Source organism: Schistocerca nitens, chromosome 5 (assembly GCF_023898315.1).
Source record: "Schistocerca nitens isolate TAMUIC-IGC-003100 chromosome 5, iqSchNite1.1, whole genome shotgun sequence".
In the NCBI taxonomy this organism is placed as follows: Eukaryota; Metazoa; Arthropoda; class Insecta; order Orthoptera; family Acrididae; genus Schistocerca; species Schistocerca nitens.
The window spans coordinates 544,061,244-544,086,968 of NC_064618.1; the positions used below are offsets into that span (position 1 = coordinate 544,061,244).

Consider the following 25,725-nt stretch of genomic DNA (forward strand, 5'->3'; position numbering starts at 1 on the left):
GTAAGTAGCCTTTCGCTCCCTGTATTTTACCCCTGCCACCTTCAGAATTTGAAAGAGAGTATTCCAGTCAACATTGTCAAAAGCTTTCTCTAAGTCTACAAATGCTAGAAACGTAGGTTTGCCTTTTCTTAATCTTTCTTCCAAGATAAGTCGTAAGGTCAGTATTGCCTCACGTGTTCCAACATTCCTACGGAATCCAAACTGATCTTCCCCGAGGTCAGCTTCTACCAGTTTTTCCATTCGTCTGTAAAGAATTCGCGTTAGTATTTTGCAGCTGTGACTTATTAAACTGATAGTTCGGTAGTTTTCACATCTGTCAACACCTGCTTTCTTTGGGATTGCAATTATTATATTCTTCTTGAAGTCTGTGGGTATTTCGCCTGTCTCATACATCGTGCTCACCAGATGGTAGAGTTTTGTCATGACTGGCTCTCCCGAGGCCATCAGTAGTTCTAGTGGAATGTTGTCTACTCCCGGGGCCTTGTTTCGACTCAGGTATTTCAGTGCTCTGTCAAACTCTTCACGCAGTATCTTATCTCCCATTTCGTCTTCATCTACATCCTCTTCCATTTCCATAATATTGTCCTCAAGTACATCTCCCTTGTATAAACCCTCTATATACTCCTTCCACCTTTCTACCTTCCCTTCTTTGCTTAGAACTGGGTTTCCATCTGAGCTCTTGATATTCATACAAGTGGTTCTCTTCTCTCGAAAGGTCTCTTTAATTTTCCTGTAGGCAGTATCTATCTTACCCCTAGTGAGACAAGCCTCTACAACCTTACATTTGTCCTCTAGCCATCCCTGCTTAGCCATTTTGCACTTCCTGTCGATCTCATTTTTGAGACGTTTGTATTCCTTTTTGCCTGCTTCATTTACTGCATTTTTATATTTTCTCCTTTCATCAATTAAATTCAATATTTCTTCTGTTACCCAAAGATTTCTATTAGCCCTCGTCTTTTTACCTACTTGATCGTCTGCTGCCTTCACCACTTCATCCCTCAGAGCAACGCCACTAGACATATCTAATACTCATACCGTGTATCACTTTTCTTCTTCTTCGCTTTGCACACTGCACGACCTAGGGAGGGTTTATGGAGCTGAAGGAATGAAACAAATAAAATGTGAAAAGTATGCTTATAGCTTGCAAAGTGTCGAAAGAAATCTAGTGTGTTATACACCACCAAAAAGATCGATTTCCCAGCTTTCCAGTGGTATATAAAATGTCATGCCATCTATTAACAGAGAAGAAGATCACTAGCAAGAGAGGACCACGACGTTGGGACCACGGATTTACTTCAAACTTTGTACACTTTCAGTAGGCCATTAAAACAACAATATATGTATGTAGTAAGGTGCGTTACTGTGGCAATTCCGAGAAAATCACGAGAGAAGTTTTGCGCCTGTATCATGTCTCTGATGCATCTGTGTGTAGGTGCTGAATGTTAAGAGTTCGCCGTGGTCCAGTGCTCGGCGGTACGGTAGCTCATCGTGTTCGGTGAGAGCGCTGGCTGGCCTCTGTAATGAAAAAACGGAGTCAAGGTATCAACAACGAATTCCAGCGGGTATCAGCTGACGTCCGCTACGAGCAGATACAACGAACAATGCCGGCCGCTGTGGCCGAGCGGTTCTAGGCGCTCTCGTCCGGAACCGCGCGACTGCTACGGTCGCAGGTTCGAATCCTGCCTCGGACATGGATGTATGTGATGTCTTTAGGTTAGTTAGGTTTAAGTAGCTCTACGTTTTAGGGGTCTGATCACCTCAGATGTTAAGTCCCATAGTGCTCAGAGCCATTTGAATCATTTTGCACAAATAACAATTACGAACAAACTGAACCAAAAGGTGGTTAGCGTTCGAGATTCGTCAGACCACGGTGTATGAGGTGACGGTTTAACTAACGCCCACATCTTCATTTTTGTAGTTTAAATTCTGTGATATTCACATCTTTGCTCCTACGCTACTCCTTCTTGATACATTAGCAACGTTTCATCACTACGCAGGTTAAATGGCAAATGGGACCTGCCTCTGTGTCTGCAGCTCGAAGTGTCGCGGTGCAAAGTAGACTATGTGATCAAAAATATCCTGACACCTGGCTGAAAATAACTTAAAAGTTCGTGAAGCCCTCCATCGGTAATGCTGGAATTCAGGATATTGTTGACCCACCTTCAGTCACGATGACAGCGTCCACTATCGCAGGCATACGTTCAATAAGGTGCTGGAAGGTTTCTTGCGGAATGAGAGACCATTCTTCACGAAGAGCTGCACTGAGAAGAGGTATTGATGTCGGTCGATGAGGTCGGCGTTCCAAAACGTCCCCAAGGTGGTCTATAGGATTCAGGTCAGGACTCGGGGCAGGGAAATCCAGTACAGGGATGTTATTGTCGTGTAACCTCTCCGCTACAAACGATGCATTATAAACAGGTGCTCGATCATTTTGACAGATGCAGTTGCTATCCCCGAATTGCTCTTCAACATTGGGAAGCAAGAAGGTGCTTAAACATCAATGTAGGCTCGTGTTGTGACAGTGCCACGGAAAACAACAAGGTGTGCAAGCACCATAAAACCACCGCCTCCGAATTCTACTGTTGGCACTGCGCACGCTGGCAGATGACGTTCACCGGGCATTCGCCATACCCATAACCTGCCATCGGATTGCCACATTGTGTACCGTGATTCGTCACTCCACACAACGTTTTACCACTCTATAATCATCCAATGTTTATGCTCCTTACACCAAGTGAGGCGTCGTTTGGCATTTACAGGCGTGGTGTGTGGCTTATGAGCAGCCGCTCGAGCACGAAATGCAAGTTTTCTCACTTCCCGTCTAACTGTCATAATGCTTGCATTGGATCCCGATGAAGTTTGGAATTCCTGTGTTATGATTTAGATAGATGTCTGATTATTACACATTACGTTCCTCTTCAACTGTTGGCGGTCTCTGTCAGTCAACAGACGAGGTCGGCCTGTACGTTTTTGGGCTGTAAGTGTCCTATTGCGTTTCCACTTCACTATGATATCGGAAACAGTGGACCTAGGGATGTTTAGGAGTGTGGAAATCTCGTATACTGTTTTTAATTAAATTTATTCATTAGTGCAAACATATTTATAACTACCGACAACTAAATGAGGGAACACATAGAGTTTTCTTGAAAATGTGTACTTGTTGTGATTTGCGAAATCCCTTACACATGCAGTCTCGTAACGTACCCGGAACTACACTATGTGATCAAAAGTATCCGGACACACCCAAAAACATACGTTTTTCATATTATGTGCCAGGTACTCCATATAATCAATGTCAGTAGTTATTAGACATCGTGAGAGAGCTGAATGGGACGCTCCTCGGAACTCACTTCGAACATGGTTAGGTGATTGGGAGTCACTTGTGTCATGTACATGTACAAATCACGACAAGCACACATTTTCAAGAAAACTCTATGTGTTCCCTCATTTAGTTGTCGGTAGTTATAAATATGTTTGCACTAATGAATAAATTTAATTAAAAATAGTAAGTAGTCAAATAACATTAAGGTCTCTAAAACTTCATGCAAGTAACCGTGTTTTCTTTAAGGGGGGTAGGACGTCAAACGGGACGACTTGGAGCAGGAAAGACACCACGGGAATTTTTAACTTCCACTGTCTATACTTTTAAAAATAAATTCATAAAACTTTGTAAGAATGACCAGAAAGGATTAAGGATTTACACTTATAGTGATGGAAGTTCAAAAATATAAGAAAATAATTCATTTTTTTACATTTATATTTCACCTTTTTTCACTTACCATTGGCTGCACTTGTTGCTATAGGTACACCTCTTCATAAGTAAGCGAGATTCTTCGATTAATTTTGCACAGCATACAAACCATACTTAAGATGTATGAAACTCTAGAATTTTCCAAATATATTAAAAAATGTGGTAAACATTGAGCTAATTAACTATAATATTTGAGAATGAGATTTTCACTCTGCAGCGGAGTGTGCGCTGATATGAAACTTCCTGGCAGATTAAAACTGTGTGCCTGACCGAGACTCGAACTCGGGACCTTTGCCTTTCGCGGGCAAGTGCTCTACCAACTGAGCTACCGAAGCACGACTCACGCCCGGTACTCAAAGCTTTACTTCTGCCAGTACCTCGCCTCCTACCTTCCAAACTTTACAGAAGCTCTCCTGCGAACCTTGCAGAACTAGCACTCCTGAAAGAAAGGATATTGTGGAGACATGGCTTAGCCACAGCCTGGGGGATGTTTCCAGAATGAGATTTTCACTCTGCAGCGGAGTGTGCGCTGATATGAAACTTCCTGGCAGATTAAAACTGTGTGCCTGACCGAGACTCGAACTCGGGACCTTTGCCTTTCGCGGGCAAGTGCTCTACCAGGAGAGCTTCTGTAAAGTTTGGAAGGTAGGAGGCGAGGTACTGGCAGAAGTAAAGCTGGGAGTACCGGGCGTGAGTCGTGCGTTGGTAGAGCACTTGCCCGCGAAAGGCAAAGGTCCCGAGTTCGAGTCTCGGTCAGGCACACAGTTTTAATCTGCCAGGAAGTTTTATAATATTTGAGTTTTTTCTAAACAAGAAGTTTAAAATGCAACAGCACATTCATTTTTTCATAAATTAAATAATTTCTAGAGTTTCATACACCTGTAAGTATGGTTTGTATGCTGTGCAAAATTCATCGAAGAATCTCTGTTACTTATTAAGAAACGTGTACCTATAGCAACAAACGCAGCCAATAGAAGTGAAACAATTATGAACTTTCACATGTAAATTTTTTTTTAACTTCCACTGCTATAATTGTGAATCCTGAATCATTCCCGGTCATGCTGACAAAGTTTTATTAATTTATTCGTCAAAGTATAGATAGTGGAAATTAAAATGTCCTGTGGTGTCTCTTCTGCTCCAAGACGGCCCGTTTGACGTCCTACCCCCCTTAATTATTACCTCGCAAATGTCATAGAAATTAAATAATATGACCAATGATGAAAAAAATATAGATTAAATATTAAGTTAGAGCAGGATTCGAACCATCGGCTCATAACGTCTAACGAAGCTCGAACGCTAATCACTTGACCACCATGACCTCCAACATCCAGCCCCTACGCACAGATACATCCGGTACATAATACACGTGTTAAACTTTTGTTGTAATTTTCTTGGAATTACTAGAGTAGTGCATCTTACTGCTTCCATACGTCGTTGCTTTAGTGGCCTACTGAAGGTGGACGAAGGTCGAAGTAAATCTGTGATCCCCACGTCGTGGCCTCCCTTGTAAAAAGAAGCTATAGCTGCTTGGCCCGTCTCACAACCGGCAATGTAATAACGGACTTGAAACCTGCGACCTGCTATGAGCCTACTGTGTAAGCCAATGGGTTAAAGAGTGTTTATTCAAACTAGACTTCGGAAAGGTTCATTAAGAACGTAAGTATCTTGCAGTGTTCTAAGTAGTGCTTAACGTTACAGTGACCTGGCTACGGGTCACGTTATTCGTTGTTCTAGTACAAACTGAACTGTTGTGAATACACAAGTACGGGAAACTAAGAATTCCGTTTTCAGTTTATAACTGGTACGCCATGTGTGTTTCTGTGTATGGTTAGCGGCTTTTATAGTAATCGCTTTATGTTACAGGAATTTGTTGCATACGTGTTTCGCTCTGTTTAAAATTTAAAATTTTGCGAAGTCAGTCTGGGCTACAGGAAGTGGTAGACTCTAATGACGGTGGCCAGTTTGACAGTTGCTGACTTTCGTACTATTAGCGGCTGAATGCGACGCAATCTGCATAGGTTGAGTAATTTGTTGGTAACTTAATTTGCACATTTGCTAATTCCCTCACATGCAATTACGTAATTCTGTTCATTAACTGATTTCTTTTCGCTGCTACCTTGAGTCTTGATATTATCCTTAAGCATTAAGATTAGGCTTCGAAAAGCAATCATTTCTTACAGGCTGTAAAAGTTATTATGAGATACTCTCAGAATAACGTTACTGAATTTTAAGACAAGTGAGGAAATTTAAATTTGGTACTGTTGATAAACACGTTCTTGTGTTGTTACTAGTACGCGCTTTTATCAAAAACTGTAAAATCTAGAAATATTAAGTAGCTACAGTTACAGTTAACTAAAACTGGCTTAGAAACAAATTTAAGTTTTAAGTTAATTTCACGTTGTATTCATGGTTCATTAGTTTTCCTTGCTGTGGGCTTAAGTTCTACTCTGTGCTTGGCCACATTGATTATTTTTAAATTTACTTTCTTTTTAAGCTTATTTCAAAATAGTAGGTCAAAGCTTTACTCTGCAATGAAAATAAATTGAATGTTCATGCCAATGGTTTTGAGCAGAGTCTTGAATCACTTTATGGAAATGTTTAAAGCTAACGTCTTATCAGTTTTCATAATTTATTTATTGTGTTTTGAAACGGAGTATAATAAAGCCTATGTCAAAGTGAATAATTTAGTTTAGGCCAAGCACCTCACCACTCCCTCCCCGCTCCCTACAATAATGGACTAGTGCTCCACGAGTTATTGAGGGATTCGCTTGACAGAGGACTGTTGGAATTATTCTCTAGGTGTTGGCTACAATTTACGAAAACCTGCTGTGAACTTGAATTTTGAACTATCAAATGTTTACAGTGTGTCCATACTTCCCGTGTAATTAAGAGTGTGTCGTACCTTAGTAGGTGTAGTAGTCTCCTCCATTCTTCCCTCTTTGAAGAAACTAAAAAATATACAGGGTGAGTCACCTAACGTTACCACTGGTTCGTAATCCGCATAAAATACTCACGAACCGATTCCACAGACCGAACGTGAGGAGAGGGGCTAGTGTAATTGTTTAATACAAACCATACAAAAATGCACAGAAGTATGTATTTTAAAACAAACCTACGTTTTTTTTAAATGGAACCACGTTAGTTTTGTTAGCACATCTGAACATATAAACAAATACGTAATCAGTGCCGTTTGTTGCATTGTAAAATGTTAATTACATCCGGAGATATTGTAACCTAAAGTTGACGCTTGAAACCTCCGACGTTCAGTGGCGTGTTGTAACAAACACGGGCCACGGTCGGCGAGCAGCTGCAACATACATCGCGTTTCTACAGAATGATCTGCCAACGTTGCTCGAAAATGTCCCACTGGAAACGCGCGTCGACGTATGTGGTATCAGCATGATGGTGCACCTGCACATTCCGCAATTAACACTAGGCTGACCCTTGACAGGATGTTCGACGGGCGTTTCATAGGACGTGGAGGACGCATAAATTAGCCGGCCCGTTCTCCTGATCTTACACCTCTGGACTTCTTTCTGTGGGGTACGTTAAAGGAGAATGTGTACCGTGATGTGCCTGCAACCCCAGATGATATGAAACAACGTATTGTGGCAGCCTGCGGCGACATTACACCAGATGTACCGCGGCGTGTACGACATTCATTACGCCAGAGATTGCAATTGTGTGCAGCAAATGATGGCCACCACATTGAACATCTATTGGCCTGACATGTCGGGACACACTCTATTCCACACCGTAATTGAAAACGGAAACGCCCGTCGAACATGTACCTCACCGCTCATGGTAATGTACATGTGCGTCAGTGAAAAAGACCAACAAAAAGGTGTTAGCATGTGGACGTAATGTGCTGTTCCAGTCTCTTCTGTACCTAAGGTCCATCACCGTTCCCTTTGGATCCCTACGTAATTCGGTGCTCTCCGATACACATGATCGAACAGCGGAGGAGTGGTACTCAAGCGTCAACTTTAGGTTACAATATCTCCGGATGTAATTAACATTTTACAATGCAACAAACGGCACTGATTACGTATTTGTTTGTATGTTCAGATGTGCTAACAATACTAACGGGGTTTCTTTTTAAAAAAACGTAGGTTTCTGTTAAAAAACATACTTCCGTGCATTTATTATGGTTTGTATTAACCAATTACACTAGCCCCTCTCCTCACGTTCGGTCTGTGGAATCGATTCGTCAGTATTTGATGTGGTTTACGAAATATATCCAGCGGTAATGTTAGGTGACTTACCCTGTATATATAACCCCACCATCTGAACTCATATCACTGGATATGCTCTTGCTTCAGTGTATCAGAGCAACATGAATGTATACCAGCACAACATGATGATGCCCTATTCAAATTACGCTTTTTTTGCTGTGAAATGATATTAAAACCGTAATGAGATGAATGTATATTTTTAGAACAGATTTTAGAAGTTCATGGTGTGATATTGAAATTAGCCGACTTTATTTTGATTTCATAGCAGCCAAGATACGATAAAAAAAGAGATACGCCACAGAATCACTGAGAAAGGAATATGTAAAAATCACTTACTAGAAGGGGAGACAGGTTGACAGAACATGTAAAGACAGCAGGGAGTAAACTCCACGGTACTAGTGGAAGCTGTAGAGCAAATAATGGTGGGGAAAGATAGAGAGGACAATGGAGCGTCAGTGCTACACTGAGGTGAAGAGTCCATCACAGTAGAACTCATGGTGAGCCACATCGAACCAATCAGAAGATGGATGATAAAGAAAAAGCAGCAAAGGCAGACGATCCGGTTTCGAACTAAAGTTGCTTAAAAGAAGTAGGAACACCCATATTCAAAGACGGGAATTCATCGACTAAATGCAAGCAGAATTCAGCTGGGGACATTCTGTTACATTTCATGTCTAACCGATGTTGCTAGTCCAGAGTTATCACTTCATATATCAGGTATTGTTTGGAAAAAGGTAGCGTATCCGTCATAATTTCGACAAATATTTTCTCCGTACAAATGTTCTGTTTTGTGTATTACATTATTTTTTAAATACTTTGCTGTGACGGTGCAATATACTGAAATATATGAACGCTTCCACCCTCCACTCTTCCACTACTCATGAAAGACAGTAATAGCACGCTAGATGTTTCAGCCAAAGGTAAAGGGCTACTGTAAAAGGGCTACTCACTAATTCTGGACAACTTGTAGGCATCGGCGGTGTTGATGACGTCGACGAACGCCTGCAGCTCGAAGCGACGGCCAGAGGAGGCGTTCTGGCTGTGCGTGAGGACGGCGAACTTGAAGGCGTCCTGCACCTCATCTGTGCCCTGCTCGAAGATCGCACCTGGAACAAAGCGAAGAAATATTTCTATCGGACCTGGCGTCATAGGTGCAGTTGTTTTTCTCACAAGCAAACTGAATTAAAATTTAACTAGTGGTGTGGAAGAAGAAACTTCCATACTTAGGAGAATTTTGCTTCTTACCTACGTAACCACGAAAAACATATGGAATAATCAACGAAAAAATAACATGAACCAGAGAGTGGAATGCCAGAATTTGAAATTTAGTAGGGAAGCTAGAAAATCTGAAAAAGGAAATGCAAAGTCTCTGTCTAGGTTTAGCGGGGTCAGTGACGTAAAATGGGAGTAAGATAAGGATTTCTGGTCAGATGAATATGGGGTAAAATGAATAGCGGCAGAAAATGGTATAACAGGCGTAGGATTCGTTATGAAGGGGAAGGTGTGGTAGATACTGAGATACTGTGAACAGTTAGGTGATATAGTTACACTACTGGTCATTAAAATTGCTACACCACGAAGATGACGTGCTACAAACGCGAAATTATTGGGTGGAGAACTGTAGGGCCCCCCTAGACAGGTCAGGCGTGCACTACACACCGGAAGCAGCTACTAGGGTAGCAGAGTACGTGTGGCGTGCACACGGGGGTTTTTTAGGTTAGAGGGACCCCCCCCTTGGGCGAAACGATAAAATACCTGACGGCTTACCAGAGAGAACATCAGCATCGTTGATAAAGAACATCCGTCCTCAGAGACCAAAAACAGGAAAAGTTAACGTAATATTGGTAAACTGCAGGAGTATCCAGGGCAAGGTTCCTGAATTAGTATCGCTTATTGAAGGAAATAGTGCGCATATAGTATTAGGAACGGAAAGTTGGTTAAAACCGGAAGTGAACGGTAACGAAATCCTAGACACAGAATGGAATATATACCGCAAGGAAAGGATAAACGCCAATGGTGGAGGAGTATTTATAGCAGTAAAGAATTCAATAATATCCAGTGAAGTTATTAGCAAATGCGAATGTGAAATAATCTGGGTTAAGTTAAGTATCAAAGGTGGGTCAGATATGATAGTCGGATGCTTCTATAGACCACCTGCATCAGCAACCGTAGTAGTTGAGCGCCTCAGAGAGAACCTGCAGAACGTCGTGAAGAAGTTTCGTGATCATACTATTGTAATAGGGGGAGACTTCAATCTACCAGGTATAGAATGGGATAGTCACACAATCAGAACTGGAGCCAGGGACAGAGACTCTTGTGACATTATCCTGACTGCCTTGTCCGAGAATTACTTCGAGCAGATAGTTAAAGAACCAACTCGTGAAGCTAACGTTTTAGACCTCATAGCAACAAATAGACCGGAACTTTTCGACTCCGTGAATGTAGAAGAGGGTATCAGTGATCATAAGTCAGTGGTTGCATCAATGACTACAAGTGTAATAAGAAATGCCAAGAAAGAAAGGAAAATATATTTGCTTAACAAGAGTGATAGGGCACAAATCGCAGAATATCTGAGTGACCACCATCAAACGTTCATTTCTGAGGAAGAGGATGTGGAACAAAAATGGAAAAAATTCAGAAACATCGTCCAGTACGCCTTAGATAAGTTCGTACCGACTAAGGTCCAAAGCGAGGGGAAAGATCCACCGTGGTATAACAATCATGTACGAAAGGTACTACGGAAACAAAGAAAGCTTCATCATAGGTTTAAGAGTAGTCGAATCATAGCTGATAAGGAAAAGCTGAACGAAGCGAAAAAGAGCGTAAAGAGAGCAATGAGAGAAGCATTCAACGAATTCGAACATAAAACATTGGCAAACAATCTAAACAAGAACCCTAAAAAGTTTTGGTCATATGTAAAATCGGTAAGCGGATCTAAATCCCCTATTCAGTCACTCGTTGACCACGATGGCACCGAAACAGAGGACGACCGAAGAAAGGCAGAAATACTGAATTCAGTGTTCCGAAACTGTTTCACTGCGGAAAATCGTAACACGGTCCCTGACTTCAGCCGTCGCACGGACGCCAAAATGGAAAATATTGAAATAAACGATATCGGAATTGAAAAACAACTGCTATCACTTAGTAGCGGAAAAGCATCCGGACCAGACGAGATACCCGTAAGATTCTACAGTGATTACGCTAAAGAACTTGCCCCCTTTCTATCAGCAATTTATCGTAGATCTCTGGAAGAACGTAAAGTACCTAGCGACTGGAAGAAAGCGCAGGTCGTTCCCATTTTCAAGAAGGGTCATAAATCAGATGCGGATAATTATAGGCCTATTTCGCTTACGTCAATCTGTTGTAGAATAATGGAACATGTTTTATGTTCTCGTATTATGACGTTCTTAGATAATACAAATCTCCTTCATCATAACCAACATGGATTCCGCAAACAGAGATCATGTGAAACTCAGCTCGCCCTATTTGTCCAAGAAATTCACAGTGCCGTAGACACTGGCGAGCAGATTGATGCCGTATTCCTGGACTTCAGGAAGGCATTTGATACGGTTCCGCACTTACGTTTAGTGAAAAAAATACGAGCTTACGGAATATCGGACCAGGTTTGTGATTGGATTCAGGATTTCCTAGAAGAAAGAACACAACATGTCATTCTTAACGGTTCAAAATCTGCAGATGTAGAGGTAATTTCGGGAGTACCGCAAGGAAGCGTGATAGGACCTTTATTGTTTACAATATACATAAATGACTTAGTTGACAACATCGGTAGCTCCGTGAGGCTATTTGCAGATGACACGGTTGTCTACAAGAAAGTAGCAACATCAGAAGACTCGTACGTACTCCAGGAAGACCTGCAGAGGATTAATGAATGGTGCGACAGCTGGCAGCTTTCCCTAAACGTAGATAAATGTAATATAATGCGCATACATAGGGGCAGAAATCCATTCCAGTACGATTATGCCATAGGTGGTAAATCATTGGAAGCGGTAACGACCGTAAAATACTTAGGAGTTACTATCCGGAGCGATCTGAAGTGGAATGATCACATAAAACAAATAGTGGGAAAAGCAGGCGCCAGGTTGAGATTCATAGGAAGAATTCTAAGAAAATGTGACTCATCGACGAAAGAAGTAGCTTACAAAACGCTTCTTCGTCCGATTCTTGAGTATTGCTCATCAGTATGGGACCCTTACCAGGTTGGATTAATAGAAGAGATAGACATGATCCAGCGAAAAGCAGCGCGATTCGTCATGGGGACATTTAGTCAGCGCGAGAGCGTTACGGAGATGCTGAACAAGCTCCAGTGGCGGACACTTCAAGAAAGGCGTTACGCAATACGGAGAGGTTTATTATCGAAATTACGAGAGAGCACATTCCGGGAAGAGATGGGCAACATATTACTACCGCCCACATATATCTCGCGTAATGATCACAACGAAAAGATCCGAGAAATTAGAGCAAATACGGAGACTTACAAGCAGTCGTTCTTCCCACGCACAATTCGTGAATGGAACAGGGAAGGGGGGATCAGATAGTGGTACAATACGTACCCTCCGCCACACACCGTAAGGTGGCTCGCGGAGTATAGATGTAGATGTAGATGTAGAAATTTAACCGAAAGGAAGAAGATGCTGTGATATGCAAATGATTAGTTTTTCAGAGCATTCACACAAGATTGGCGCCGGTGGCGACACCTGCAACGTGCTGACATGAGGAAAGTTTCCAACCGATTTCTCATACACAAACAGCAATATTTCACATCAATGCTTTTTGTTTAAGTGAATTACTTCCTGAAACTTCCTTTGGCTGCAAGAGGTAGCGTATATCCTAACAGACAGCCACGCGGGAGACATAGCGGTTCGTGTTGACAGCACGCGACGGCTACGTACACGAAGAATGAGCCACATTTTTTCAAGCACCTTCACCAGGTAGCACCGCCGTTCAAGACAAAAACAAGTACAGTTCCAAAGTTACGTTTCTCTTTACTAGGTTCTCTATTGATATTTTTCGTGCATTTTGCAGCCAAAGTACTTTATATGAGTGAAGAAGCTCTATGGCATCATCATGTTGTCGATTTACATATAAAATAGTTAGTCTCATGTTCTTGCAAGTTTTCTGACCTGCATAAAAGTAGTGATAGTTCAGTAAATATTGATTTGCGTGAGTAGTGGTACATAACATTTCGATTCTTCGTCCAGTAAATTGTCTCTAACGAAGCTGATAGGGCTAAATGGAAACTTATGCTAGTGCTAGGATTTTATTCTTGATACACGATTTCTCGTAAGTTGTATTCTAGCCTCAACATGGTCATTTAATTTCTTACATAAAATTCTCTCATTGTTCCTCGCATCTGTACACAAAGTCGTGGAAATGCTCTTTGCTAGATATAAAGATGAGCCACTCGGAGTCGATCATTGGTAATAATTTGGTATTAGAAATATATTCCTGAAGAAATCATTGTCGGCGGAATCAGTATATTAGGAGGAAGTAATTAAATACTTTACTGTTGTTAGGTGCTATAAAAGAGCGAATCATTACTTTTGTCTCTCCTAACAAGGGAACCTCCCCATTGCACCCCCCTCAGATTTATTTATAAGTTGGCACAGTAGATAGGCCTTATAAACTGAACACAGATCAATCGAGAAAATAGAAAGTGTTGTGAATTGGCAGGAGCCAATTCACGGGGTTTGGAGGAAGCCGAAAGGCACGCGTTTAAGCTCACGCAGGCTGGCGTGAGGTCTGGAACAGGTAAAGTAATTATACTATCAAGAAAAGTACGTAGCTGCTGGAATACTTAACTTTAATCCATAATTGGTGAACATCGGTCTGACTGTACATGCATCCCAAGATAAATAACAAATGATAATGGTGCCTTGCTAGGTCGTAGCAAATGACGTAGCTGAAGGCTATGCTAACTATCGTCTCGGCAAATGAGAGCGTAATTTGTCAGTGAACCATCGCTAGCAAAGTCGGCTATACAACTGGGGCGATTGCTAGGAAGTCTCTCTAGACCTGCCGTGTGGCGGCGCTCGGTCTGCAATCACTGACAGTGGCGACACGCGGGTCCGACGTATACTAACGGACCGCGGCCGATTTAAAGGCTACCACCTAGCAAGTGTGGTGTCTGGCGGTGACACCACAGAAAGAAGTTGTGTGGAACTATGAAAAAAATAAGCAAAATATACAAACTGAGTATTCCATGGGGAACATAGGCAACATCAAGGATTGTTTGTGTTCAGGAGCGCCGTGGTCCCGTGGTTACCGTGAGGAGCTGCGGAATGAGAGGTCCTTGGTTCAAATCTTTCGTCGAGTGAAAAAATTTAGTTTCTTTATTTTCGCAAACTTATGATCTGTCCGTCCGTTCATTGACGTCTCTGTTCACTGTAATAAGTTTTGTGTCTGTGTTTTGCGACCGGATCGCAAAACCGTGCGTATACGAAAGGACGTGCCTCTCCAATGGGAACCGAAAACATCTGATCGCAAAGTCATAGGTCAACCCATCCCTCAACAGGAAAACACGTCTGATATATTCTATACGACACTGGTGACGGCCTGTGCGTCACATGACAGGAATATGTTGTCGACTCACCTAACTTGTACACTTGGCGATTCTTCTACCTTGCCCGATTTAGGTTTTCTTGTGGATGTGATAATCATTCCCAAAAAAGTGATGAAAACATAAGAGTTTGTCACATAAACTGCAGCAAATGATTGCAACAGTTTCACAGTCTCACGGTTTTCCCTGTGCTCTGTCAAAACATATGTTTTTAACGTTTTCATACAACGTCCCCATACTACGGTGCAGTTACCTCGCATCGGACGGACGGACAGGTAATAATTGTCTGAAAATAAAAAAAATAAACTTTTCAATCGAGGGAAGACTTGCACCACGGACCTCTCATTCCGCAGCTCCTCACGCTAACCACGGGACCACGGCGCTCCTGAACACAAACAATCCTTGATGTAGCCTATGTTGCACATGGACTACTCGGTTTGTATATTTTACTTATTTTTTTCATAGTTCCACACAACTTCTTCCTGTTTTCTCGATTGATCTGTGTTCAGTTTTTCAAGGCCTATCCACTGTGCCAACTTATAACTAAATCTGAGGAGGGTGCGATGGGGAGGTTCCCTTGTAAGAATCTATTCATTCATCCCATACGTCAACATTGGAATATAATTCCTTACTTTGATGTGTGATTAGGTCTACAAATTGTACAGTTGTTGCTTTGGTATTTAAATTCGATACTCATCTTCCAGAGATCAAAACGACGCTGTTATTTTAAGTGTATTGTTCTGAACATTTATTCTATTTTCTAGCAGCATTTCACTGTTGCAGTATGAAATGCAATAGAATATTCTCTACGTACCGTTAGCAGTGGACGGGAGAAAAAAATTTACATTTTCCTCAACGTCCCTTGCTACTCAGACGTAGCCAACGAAGATTTCTCCGAAGCTCACTGCTGTACTTCGTAGTGGAAATGCAGACATATAACTTCCACGCGAAATTTTATTGCATTTGGTATTTTACTGGCTCATTAAATGGACATCGTCAGACTTTGTTACTGAGATGGTGAATAAAAAAGGAATTACACCGTTGTCAACAAAAATTTAATAATGAACGTATAACAGCTGAAATGGTACATGTCGTAGCCTGAACTGTCCTCTACGTGACACTACAGTTGAACAGTCACAAAGCATATCTACACATTTGCACCGTCCTTGAACACAGGAATGAAAACCAGTTAGAAAAAATTCAAGATTTAGTTTCTTGCCCCATTTTTCTCAGGATGTTTTTAAAGCTGTTGATTGTGACACTAACACGTCAGTCTCCTAGAATCACTTTATCAGAGCGTTCTCGATTCGTATCTGTGTCACATGTTGTCGGCCGGGCTCTACGTGGTTTAACTGCAATAACCGTCTCTTTGTTACCAAACTTCTTCACCCAGTGCAGCACTCCGCTGGGTACAGCATTCCCGTACACTTTTTTCTTGTTAAGGTTAATACAGCCCTAAAATTATGGCTGAGAAAACAAAACCCTGAATTTTTCCAAGCTGATTTTTATACCCGGGTTCAACGTCGCTGCAAATGTATACAAACACACGCTGTGTACAGAATAAAATGAAGTAAATATTCCAGAATACGAATGAAGAACAGCTGCCAACTTGAGGAACGTATAAGTAGAGATCCTTGGATTAGTGAAGCAACTTACACACTAAATATACCAATCAGGTTCTTTTCAGAGTATGCTGATGCAATAGCTCCATACTTAACAATCGTATACAACCGTTCGCCCGACGAAAGATCCATACCCAAAGACAAGAAAGTTGTCCAGGTCACACCAATATTCAAGAAGGGTAGTAACAGTAATACACTAAATTACAGGCCCATATCATTAACGTCGATATGCAGTAGGATTTTGGGCCATATATTATGTTAGAAGATTACGAATTGCCACGAAGAAAACGATCTATTCACACACAGTCAACACGCATTTAGAAAACATCGTTCTTATGAAACATAACTAGCTCTTCACTCGCATGGAGTTTTGAGTGCCGATGACAAGGAATCTCAAACTGATTCCGTATTTCTTGAGTTCCGACAGGCTCTTGACACGGTACCACACAAGCGGCTTGTAGTGAAATTGCGTGTTTATGGAATATCGTCTCAGTTATGTGAGTGTATTCGAGATTTCCTGTTAGACAGGTCACAATTCGTAGTAATTAACGGAAAGTCATCAAGTAGAAGAGAAGTGATTTCTGACGTTCCCCAAGGTAGTGTTATAGGCCCTTTTATGTTCCTTATCTATATAAACGATTTGGGAGACAACCTGAACAGCCGCATTAGGTTGTTTGCACATGACGCTGTCGTTTATCGACTAATAAAGTCATCAGAAGATCAAAAAAATTGCAAAACGATTTAGAAAAGATGTCTGTATGGTACGCAAGTTGGCAAGTTGGCAATTGAACCTAAATAACGAAAAGTGTGAGGTCATCCACATGAGTGCTAAAAGCAATCCATTAAACTTTGGTTACACGATAAAGCAGTCAGATCTAAAGGCCGTAAATTCAACATACATAAATACCTAGGAATTACAATTACGAAAAACTTAAATTGGAAGGTTCAAATGGTTCAAATGGCTCTGAGCACTATGGGACTTAACATCTGAGGTCATCAGTCCCCTAGAACTTAGAACTACTTAAACCTAACTAACCTAAGGACATCACACACATCCATGCCCGAGGCAGGATTCGAACCTGCGACCGTTGCGGTCACGCGGTTCCAGACTGAAGTGCCTAGAACCGCACGGCCACACCGGCCGGCTAAATTGGAAGGAACACAAAGAAAATGTTATGGGGAAGGCTCACCAAAGACTGCGTTTCATTGGCAGAACACTTAGAAAATGTAACAGATCTACTAAAGAGACTGCCTACAGTACACTTATCCGACCTCTATTTACAATACTGCTGCGCGGTGTGGGATCCTTACCAGATAGGAGTGACGCAGTACATCGAAAAAGTTCAAAGAAGGGCTGTACGTTGTGTATTACCACGAAACAGCGGAGAGAATGTCACTGAAATGATAAAGGATTTGGGCTGGACAAAATTAAAATAAAAGGTTTTTCGTTGCGGAGGAAACTTCTCACGAAATTCCAATCACTAACTTTCTGTTCCGAATGCGAAAATATTTTGTTGATGCCGACCTACACACGGAGAAACTATCACCATTGCAAAACAAGGGAAATCAGAAGTAGTATGGAAAAATGTAGGTGTTCGTTCTTTCCGCGCGCTATACGAGATTGGAATAATAGAGAGTTGTGAAGGTGTCTCGATGGATCCTCTGCCAGTCACTTAAATATTATTTCCAGAATATCCAAGTAGATGTAGATGAAATACTTTGTGACCATGTTAAATGTTGGCGTTGTGAAGAGGACAGTTCAGGTTACATTGTGAACTAATTTCGCTGTTATATGTTCTTTATTAATTTTTTTTATGACACGGGGGCCTTCACTTTCTGATCCAACTTCCTACAAGTGCAGAAATTCTGATTGACAACAAAGTACTTTACTGCATATCGATAATTCCATCGCTTTAAGCCCCATGTCGAATCGCCCGGCCGGTTAATCCGACACAAGCGACTCACTAGAGAGCTTGCTTCCTACTGGCTGCGACGGAAGTTAACACGACTTCACGGCAGAAGATCGAATGAAATTTGCACCTCTCGCTGCGAGCACACTGTGAAACTTGTCAAGCATGTTACCTAAAGGTGTCGACGCAAGTGATTGTAACAGTTCTGAGTACCCACAACAGAGATGTGTTTACGTACCAGAAAACGTTAAAGTGAAGTGAAGTGATATGTGGGTGATTTTGTTTGCATGCGATATGTTTCGATGTTCTGGTGTAGTCCACATTAGTAGTTTGTGAGAAAGGAATGAATATTGCTGCTGTATACATGCAAACTGAAGCGACGAATGTGAGGCCGGGATTCGAACGCGGGTCTCTTGCACACTAAGCAGATGTGCTTACCATTAGGTCACCTTTGCACAGTCGCCTTCCATTCTCTAGGGTAATCTGTGCAACGCCGCTGTACCAAGGAGGCATAGTATTTAGCGCATCTGCCTAGTAAGCAGGAATCAGCGTTACGAATCCCGGCCATGATACAAATTTTCATTCGTCGCTTCAGTCTGCAGATTTACATCATAGATGTTTGAGATTTGGTCTCTGTAAACATTTAGTTTCTTTTCAATACTGCTGCTACAACAAGAGATCTATCTAGAACTTTCCATCAGCTATTGATCAGCGGATGGCGTGAATACCTAAACTCTTGCCTGTCCACTTGGACACTTGAAACGTCTGCGGCGGCATGGTCGATCGATACCACCAAAACCAACAGTTGACGGGAACCTGGCCAGTGTAGGAACACTTCCGTTGCTAGAAGTATGTGACATCCAACCACTGTAGCTCCGATCACAACGTGTTTCTACGAGAAACTGTCAGCTGAATTAAGTTACACCAAGAATACAGCACATGCGAAGAGTCTGTAACGTCGCAATTCATTCGCTGGAGAACATGGAAAGGACGATAAAATTATTGATCCATGAAAAGGAAGAGCGAAGGCAAGAAGACACTTTGCCGGTGACAGTAGTTCGGTTAGAGCATTGGAGAAATCATTTATAGAGTGCTGTTCGATTGGTGTTTTGAAATATTCGCTCCAAAAGTACATTTTCAGAAATTTATTCCTCAGATTAAGGCCTCTGTCTGATACTAGTGGACTTCAGTTAGTCAGGAATGTACCTTTTGCCAGTGCTATTTGCTTTTGACGACCTCCTTGCTGCGTTCGTCATGTGTTATATTGCTGCCTAGGTAGCAGAATTACTGATCTTCATCTACTTTGAGACCATCAATCCTGATGTTAAGTTTTTCGCTGTTCTCTTTTCCGCTATTTCTCATTACCTTCGTCTTTATTGGATTTACTCAGTCCATACTCTGTAGGCCGTTCGTGCCAGTCAGCAGATCCTGTAATGCTTTTCATTTTCACTGAGGATAGCTATGTCATCAGCGAATCTTATAACTGATCTACAACTACATCTACATAGATACCCCGCAAACAACCGTTAAGATGCGTGGTGGACGGTAGCCTGTACTACTACTTGTCATTTCCCCTCCTGTTCCACTCGCAAATAGAGCGAGGGAAAAAAGACTGTCTGTAGACCTCTGTATGAGTCCTAATTTCTCGTTTCTTCGTGGTGCCCACGCGCGATGTATGCTTGGGGCAGCAGAATCGTTCGGCAGTCAGCTTCAAATGCCGGTTCTCTAAATTTTCTCAATAGCGTTCCCCGAAAAGAACGCCGCCTTCCGTGAGTGATTCTCATTTGAATTCCCGAAGCATCCCCGTAATACTTACGTTTTGTTCGAGCGTACCGGTAACAAATCTAGCAGCTCTCACCTCAATTGCTTCGATGCCGTCTTTCAATCCCACCAGGTACGGATCCCAAACACTCAAGCAGTACTGAAAGATAGGTCGCACCGGCGTCCTGTATGCGGTTTTCTTTACAGGTGAACCACTCTTTCCTAAACTTCTCCCAATAAACGGGAGTCGACCATGCGTCCTCCCTACCACAGTTCTCACATGCTCGTTCCACCTCATATCGCTTTGCAACGTCACGCCCAGACATTTAAACGACCTGACTGTGTAAAGCTGGACACTAGTAATATTGTATCCGAACATTACGGGTTTGTTCTTCGTACTCACCCGCATTAACTTACATTGTTCCACATTTAGAGCTAACTGCCATTCATCACACCAACTGCAAATTTTGTCTATGTCGTCCTGCATCTTCCGACAGTCACGCGACTTCGGCACCTTACCATACACCACTGCATAACCAGCAAACAACCACAGACTGCTACCCACCCTGTTCGCCGAATCATTTATGTATGTAGAGAACAACCGCGGTCCTGTCATACTACCCTAGGGCACCCCTGACGATACCCTTGTCTCTGACGAACAGTCGCCGACGAGAATAACATACTGAGTTATATTATTTAAGAAGTCTTCGAGCCACTCACATATCTGTGAACTTATTCCATATGCTCGTATCTTCGTTAACGGCCTGCAACGGGACACAGTGTCAAACGCTTTTCGGAAATCTGGAAATGTGGTATCTGCCTGTTGCCCTTCATTCATAGTTCTCGGCGTATCATGTGAGGAAAGAGCAAACTGAGTTTCACACTAGTGGTGCTTCCTAAAACCATGGTAATTCGTGGACACAAGCTTCTTAGCCTCAAGATGAAAGTTATCTAAAGAAATAAAAATAATATTGAAGAACTTTCAAAGAAAGTTTATTACATTCGAACTGAAAATATGTTCAAGGATTCTGCAGCAAACAGAAATTAGTGATATTGGTCTGTCATTTTGCAGGTCCGGTCTTTTACCTTTCTTATATGCCGGAGTCACCTATGCTTTTTTCCAGTCGCTCGGGACTACGTGCTGGGCGAGAGATTCACGATAAATGCAAGCTAGGTAAGAGGCTAAAGCCGTAGAGTACTCTTTGTAAAATCGAGCTGGGGTACCTTCCGGACCTGGTGATTTATTTGTTTTCAGATCTTTAAGTTGCTTCTGTACACCCGGTATGGTTATTTCTATGTCGTCCATATGGGAGTCCGTCCAATGCTTTCTAAAACCATTCCACTCCCCGACTCTTAGAATGTTATCTTTTCGTTGGTTCTTCAGTCTTTTTGTTCATGGTCAGTCCCCCTCCCGGAGGTCCGAGTGGGGGACTATTCCGGAATCTTTCGCCAGTCATGGCACTTTTCGTCTACAGGCCACATGTCCTATGTATAACCATTACGTGTCTTTATTGCAGTGGTTTCCGTTGGCTTGTGCAAATTCATGCCGTTGATCATCGCTGATCCTTCCGCCGTTAGGGGCAGTTTCCCAAACCAAGGACAAGTGAAGGCTTTGAACCTCTATCTGCTCCTCCGGCCGTTGGCAGAATGAGGGTGACTTCTTATGCCAGAAGTCTTCGTCCGCCATTACTGATTACTTTTATTCAAAATATAAGCAGTGTCGGAGTTCTAACCAGGGGTACAGGACGTTTCTTTCTTTTTTTATCTTATTTTGTTTGTTATTATTCGTGGCATTTTGCTCGAGACGGACGTCCCATGACACTCGTTCAAGTTCATCGTTGATCTAATCACTTAGTTTTTTTTTTTTTTTATTACAGAGGGCGGCCAACCCTTTGACTGAAGACGCTGAGCTACAGTGCCGGCACCCCTGGGCCACGGGTGCCAATAGCTAGTCTAGTGGAGGCTAATGACACAATAATTTATGTAGGCAACCAGTTAATAATAATCCCTGTTGATCCATCACGGACGGGGGATATCGGCTGCTTAAGTAATTGTCAATGTCAATTAAATCCACCAACAGCCATGCAATTTAGATGTCTGCCTTCAAAATATGATAAAACAAAATATAAATGTAATAAAATAGCATCTAAAGTACACGGCTGTTGGTGAATTTAATTGACATTAACAGTTAAATAAGGTCGGTATGTATGTGGCTCGAGATGCCGCCCCACTGCGTCACTATTGGCTCTTGAACGAAGTGGGTGACAACCACTGGTTTAGACCTTGGTTCTGACAGCGTTTCTGTCATCCTGATGGTCGAAGATGTTTAAAAAATGTGGATGTGCGTGCGGAAAGCTAGCTGCAACGGCTTCGCAAAGCATGTTGTCACCTGCTTCTGTCAGCTCGCGTTGTCCAGGTCGCTGCAGAAATCCTTAGCTTCCTTAAGTCTCGTTCGGTATAGACAAGAACTTGTAATGCCGTATAACATGTGTCTGTAGCCCAGGCAAATCACCTTCCTTGCCTCTTGTTCATTGAACAGCTACCGTATTTTTTAAACAGTCAAAAATTAGTTTCTAAGGATTTGTTTTGTTTGTGTTTATTTTCAGTGTTTCAGTTCATGTGCTTGCGAGTATTGTTTCATTGCTTAAAACCTCACACTATAACGATCCTATCACCTATCTTTCAGGGCTGTAAGCGCACTGAAGCATATTTTAATTGGCTTGTAATAATCGGACTGGCATAACATTTTGACGCCCAAATCATGGGGTGACACATAGCAGTTTATTATCCAAAATGAATTTTTCGCTCTAAACCAGTCTGAATTGGTTTAATAATTCCTGGTTGATCATTTATTTGACCTGGACTGTAATCTTGTCCAGGCACTGTTGTGGCGAATTTGCGGTCCCTAGGAAGTTACAGGTAAATAATGGAAAATTTGAAACTGTGACGGTGGGCCATGAGCAGTGCCTTCTTAGCTATGTCGGTAAGAATATCAACTACACAAGCCTAGATTATAGATACTCCATGTTTACAACTAGATTCATTCATGTCTGGTGCTCTCCGATAGTAGCTACAGACTGTTACTTTGCACTTTCTCTCTCGCTCATCCTTTCACTAAATTTCTTGAGGGTGGTTGATATCTCACCCGTCTTCCTTCAGGAAACCAGTTCGCCTGTGCTGTTCTTTCGCCTAAAGGTACCTGTGTTCCCTCCGTAATTCTACTCTTATTATACAACACTGGAATGTGGAGCGACTGGCTAGAAGCCACGGAGATGAGACTATATAACTCTGTTCTCTATCTGTTTAGGTAGGACGGCATGCAGTTTAAGATTTTCTCCTGTATAAAGTTTAACTAATGGCTAACATGAAAACTTTTGCTTAGCAGCTGCACACTTTTACATATTCATAGCGAAAGTTCAGTGTTACCGAGAAAGCTAGAGGATAATGAGCACGTAGGGTTTTCCTTTAATTTCGATTTCTGGATGGATATAAAAAGCGAATAAATAACAACGATTTTCTAAGAATTTTCCTTATTTAGACTCACACGACGCAAGCAAAATTGATTAAAAAAAATTTCTGTCTGTCGAGCTAAACTGAGCTCTTCTTTTCACGAAAATCAAGTTTCGTACATTGTTATTACGCGCTTAGTTGCACGAAATGTAATCATCGTTGTAAGATTTTTATCAGTGTGTCCCTTTAGAGAATAGTTATAACAGCCACTTCTGCAGAGTACTGCACGTTATTTAAGAGAGATGTAAAGTAAGTCAAGTAAGAGCATCTAATGCGCAGTGATAAATAGACAAGTTTTTTTTGAAATCACTGCAACCAGTCGCCTTTTGATTTGTTCTTAGTTTTTTTTTTTTTCCCATTGCCGGTTTCGAAGCGCCTAGTGATTCATTATCAGCAATATGGGAGTCATGTAGCTATGGCCAGATGTATAAACGAAATGTAAGCACTGAGTGTGGCGAGAAATATGCACATTATGAATTTCAAAAAACCTTTATTCATCACAATCGCAGTGTTCCTCATCCATAATGGATAAAAGTTTTATAAATATACGGATACATCCGGAACATAGGTCACAGTAGTCACTCTGAATACTGTTTCCTACTTCATTTATATTGAGAACCTTCAGGCAACTGTTTCCTATAGATACTGAGTTGAATAAGTAATGTACTAATCGGGAATCAGATTCAAGCACGCTGTATTTCCACCAGATGCTTCGATGGTGGTGTACGAGGTCTCAGTGGACAGTCTCCAGCCTGCGCCACCACGGTGACCGTCAGAAGATCAGCATATCGCGCGTTACGTCCGCCTGCCCATAGCACGTGCGTCAGCTGATACGTAGAATGAGCTGCGTAACTCAACTAGCATCGTTTCGCTTATAGATTACATCAGTACACCTGGAGTTGTGTTTGAGCTTCTCTACGGGCTGTTATCACCTACTTGTTGTCTTACCTCCGCGATGAATTTCGTGTTTTCTAGGTTGCAAGAAGGACGTTTTGTGGCTAATTCACTGATAACCGAGTTACTTGTACTTTGTGCGTGGAACCAAACGGCTGTGGCACTTCTACGTATCGTGAACGGCAGTAGATTCTGAGAATGTACGCTTTCAACAGATCGTTACATGGTAATGAATCATGATATGTGGGAAAGCAGGAGACGATGAGAACTGAAGCGTTTGAGATGTAGTGCTATAGAAGGATCCGTGATAGTCTTCGGTTTTCCTATGAATCATTTACCCATTATGTCGATTTCCCGAGATTTTTCAACAGCGTGTCTAACTTCGGAAGCGACACCCGTCGAAATTCTCCGCACTGCTGTCTGAGTTTTTCCATGGGATGCTGAGAAACAAGATGGGCTGTTAAGGTAAGGAATGAGGAGATTTTCTGTAGAGTCGAAAGGAACATAAGGAAAACACTGACAAGAAGAAGGGAGAGTCTGAAAGGACATGTGGTTAGACATGAGGAAACGAGTTTCGTGGGCCGATAGCAGTGGTTCCCAACATGGGAGAAATTACCCACTGAGTGGTGAAACGAAATTTTCTGAGGGGTGGAAACAAAAAGAGTTTGTGTTTATCACGTAATTAAATTATTTTTAAATGATAATATTGGTTGTATGAATTATCAATAATTACTTTTTCTCAATAATTACTTTTTCTCAGTAATTACGTTTCGTCAATAACATTAATGCGTGACACTACATTATGGAGATTAGAGGTTGCTCACGTAGTTCACTCACCAGCTGCGTGCTTTGTGCTTTCTACCATACATTGATCATGGGAATAGTTAGACATACTCGTAAAAAATACTAAATATTTGACTAAAATGTCTTCTCCAGATTGTAGAAAGTTCCCGCAGTAGACCAGAAATTGCGTTATTAATCACTTTGAAACAGATAAATGAACTAACTGACAGCCCGGAACAACAGTAGCTACATAACGGTACTCTAGAATTCTTCAAAGTTTTATTGTTATTATTATTATTATTATTACATTGGTCAGAAACAAAGCATTCATAGACTGAAGTTACCATTTTGTGATAGTGCAGAAGTATGGAGTCCAACCAGGTGATTTACAGACAGAAAGTACAGGGCACACACATTAAATTAGATAATTTTAAATTGGAGTGCACAGTACAGGTGAAGTAGTTACCGCTAGGGAGGGGAGTAGTGCAGAAGAAAAATGTTTTGTAACAAGTGTGGCACTGTGGCAAGTCAGATTCCTTACCTGAGAGAGAGTTGTAGGCAGCATTCGCGATACACCGTGAATTGCTTCAACATTTATTCTAAAACACCCAGCCACACACACACACACACACACACGCGCAAACTGCCAGAACACAGCACATGGAAAAGAGATGTGTCATTC

General features: G+C 41.8%; 1 protein-coding gene across 1 annotated transcript in view; it reads right to left on the bottom strand.

Annotated features, from left to right (window-relative positions):
• The window catches only part of LOC126260569 (glutamate receptor 1-like), a 1,252,588-nt gene that overhangs the window by 745,733 nt on the left and 481,130 nt on the right, over positions 1-25,725 (bottom strand). The window contains exon 2 of the mRNA XM_049957904.1: positions 8,937-9,092. Within this exon, the coding sequence (XP_049813861.1) occupies positions 8,937-9,092 (156 nt within the window). The remainder of the gene's footprint in view (positions 1-8,936; positions 9,093-25,725) is intronic.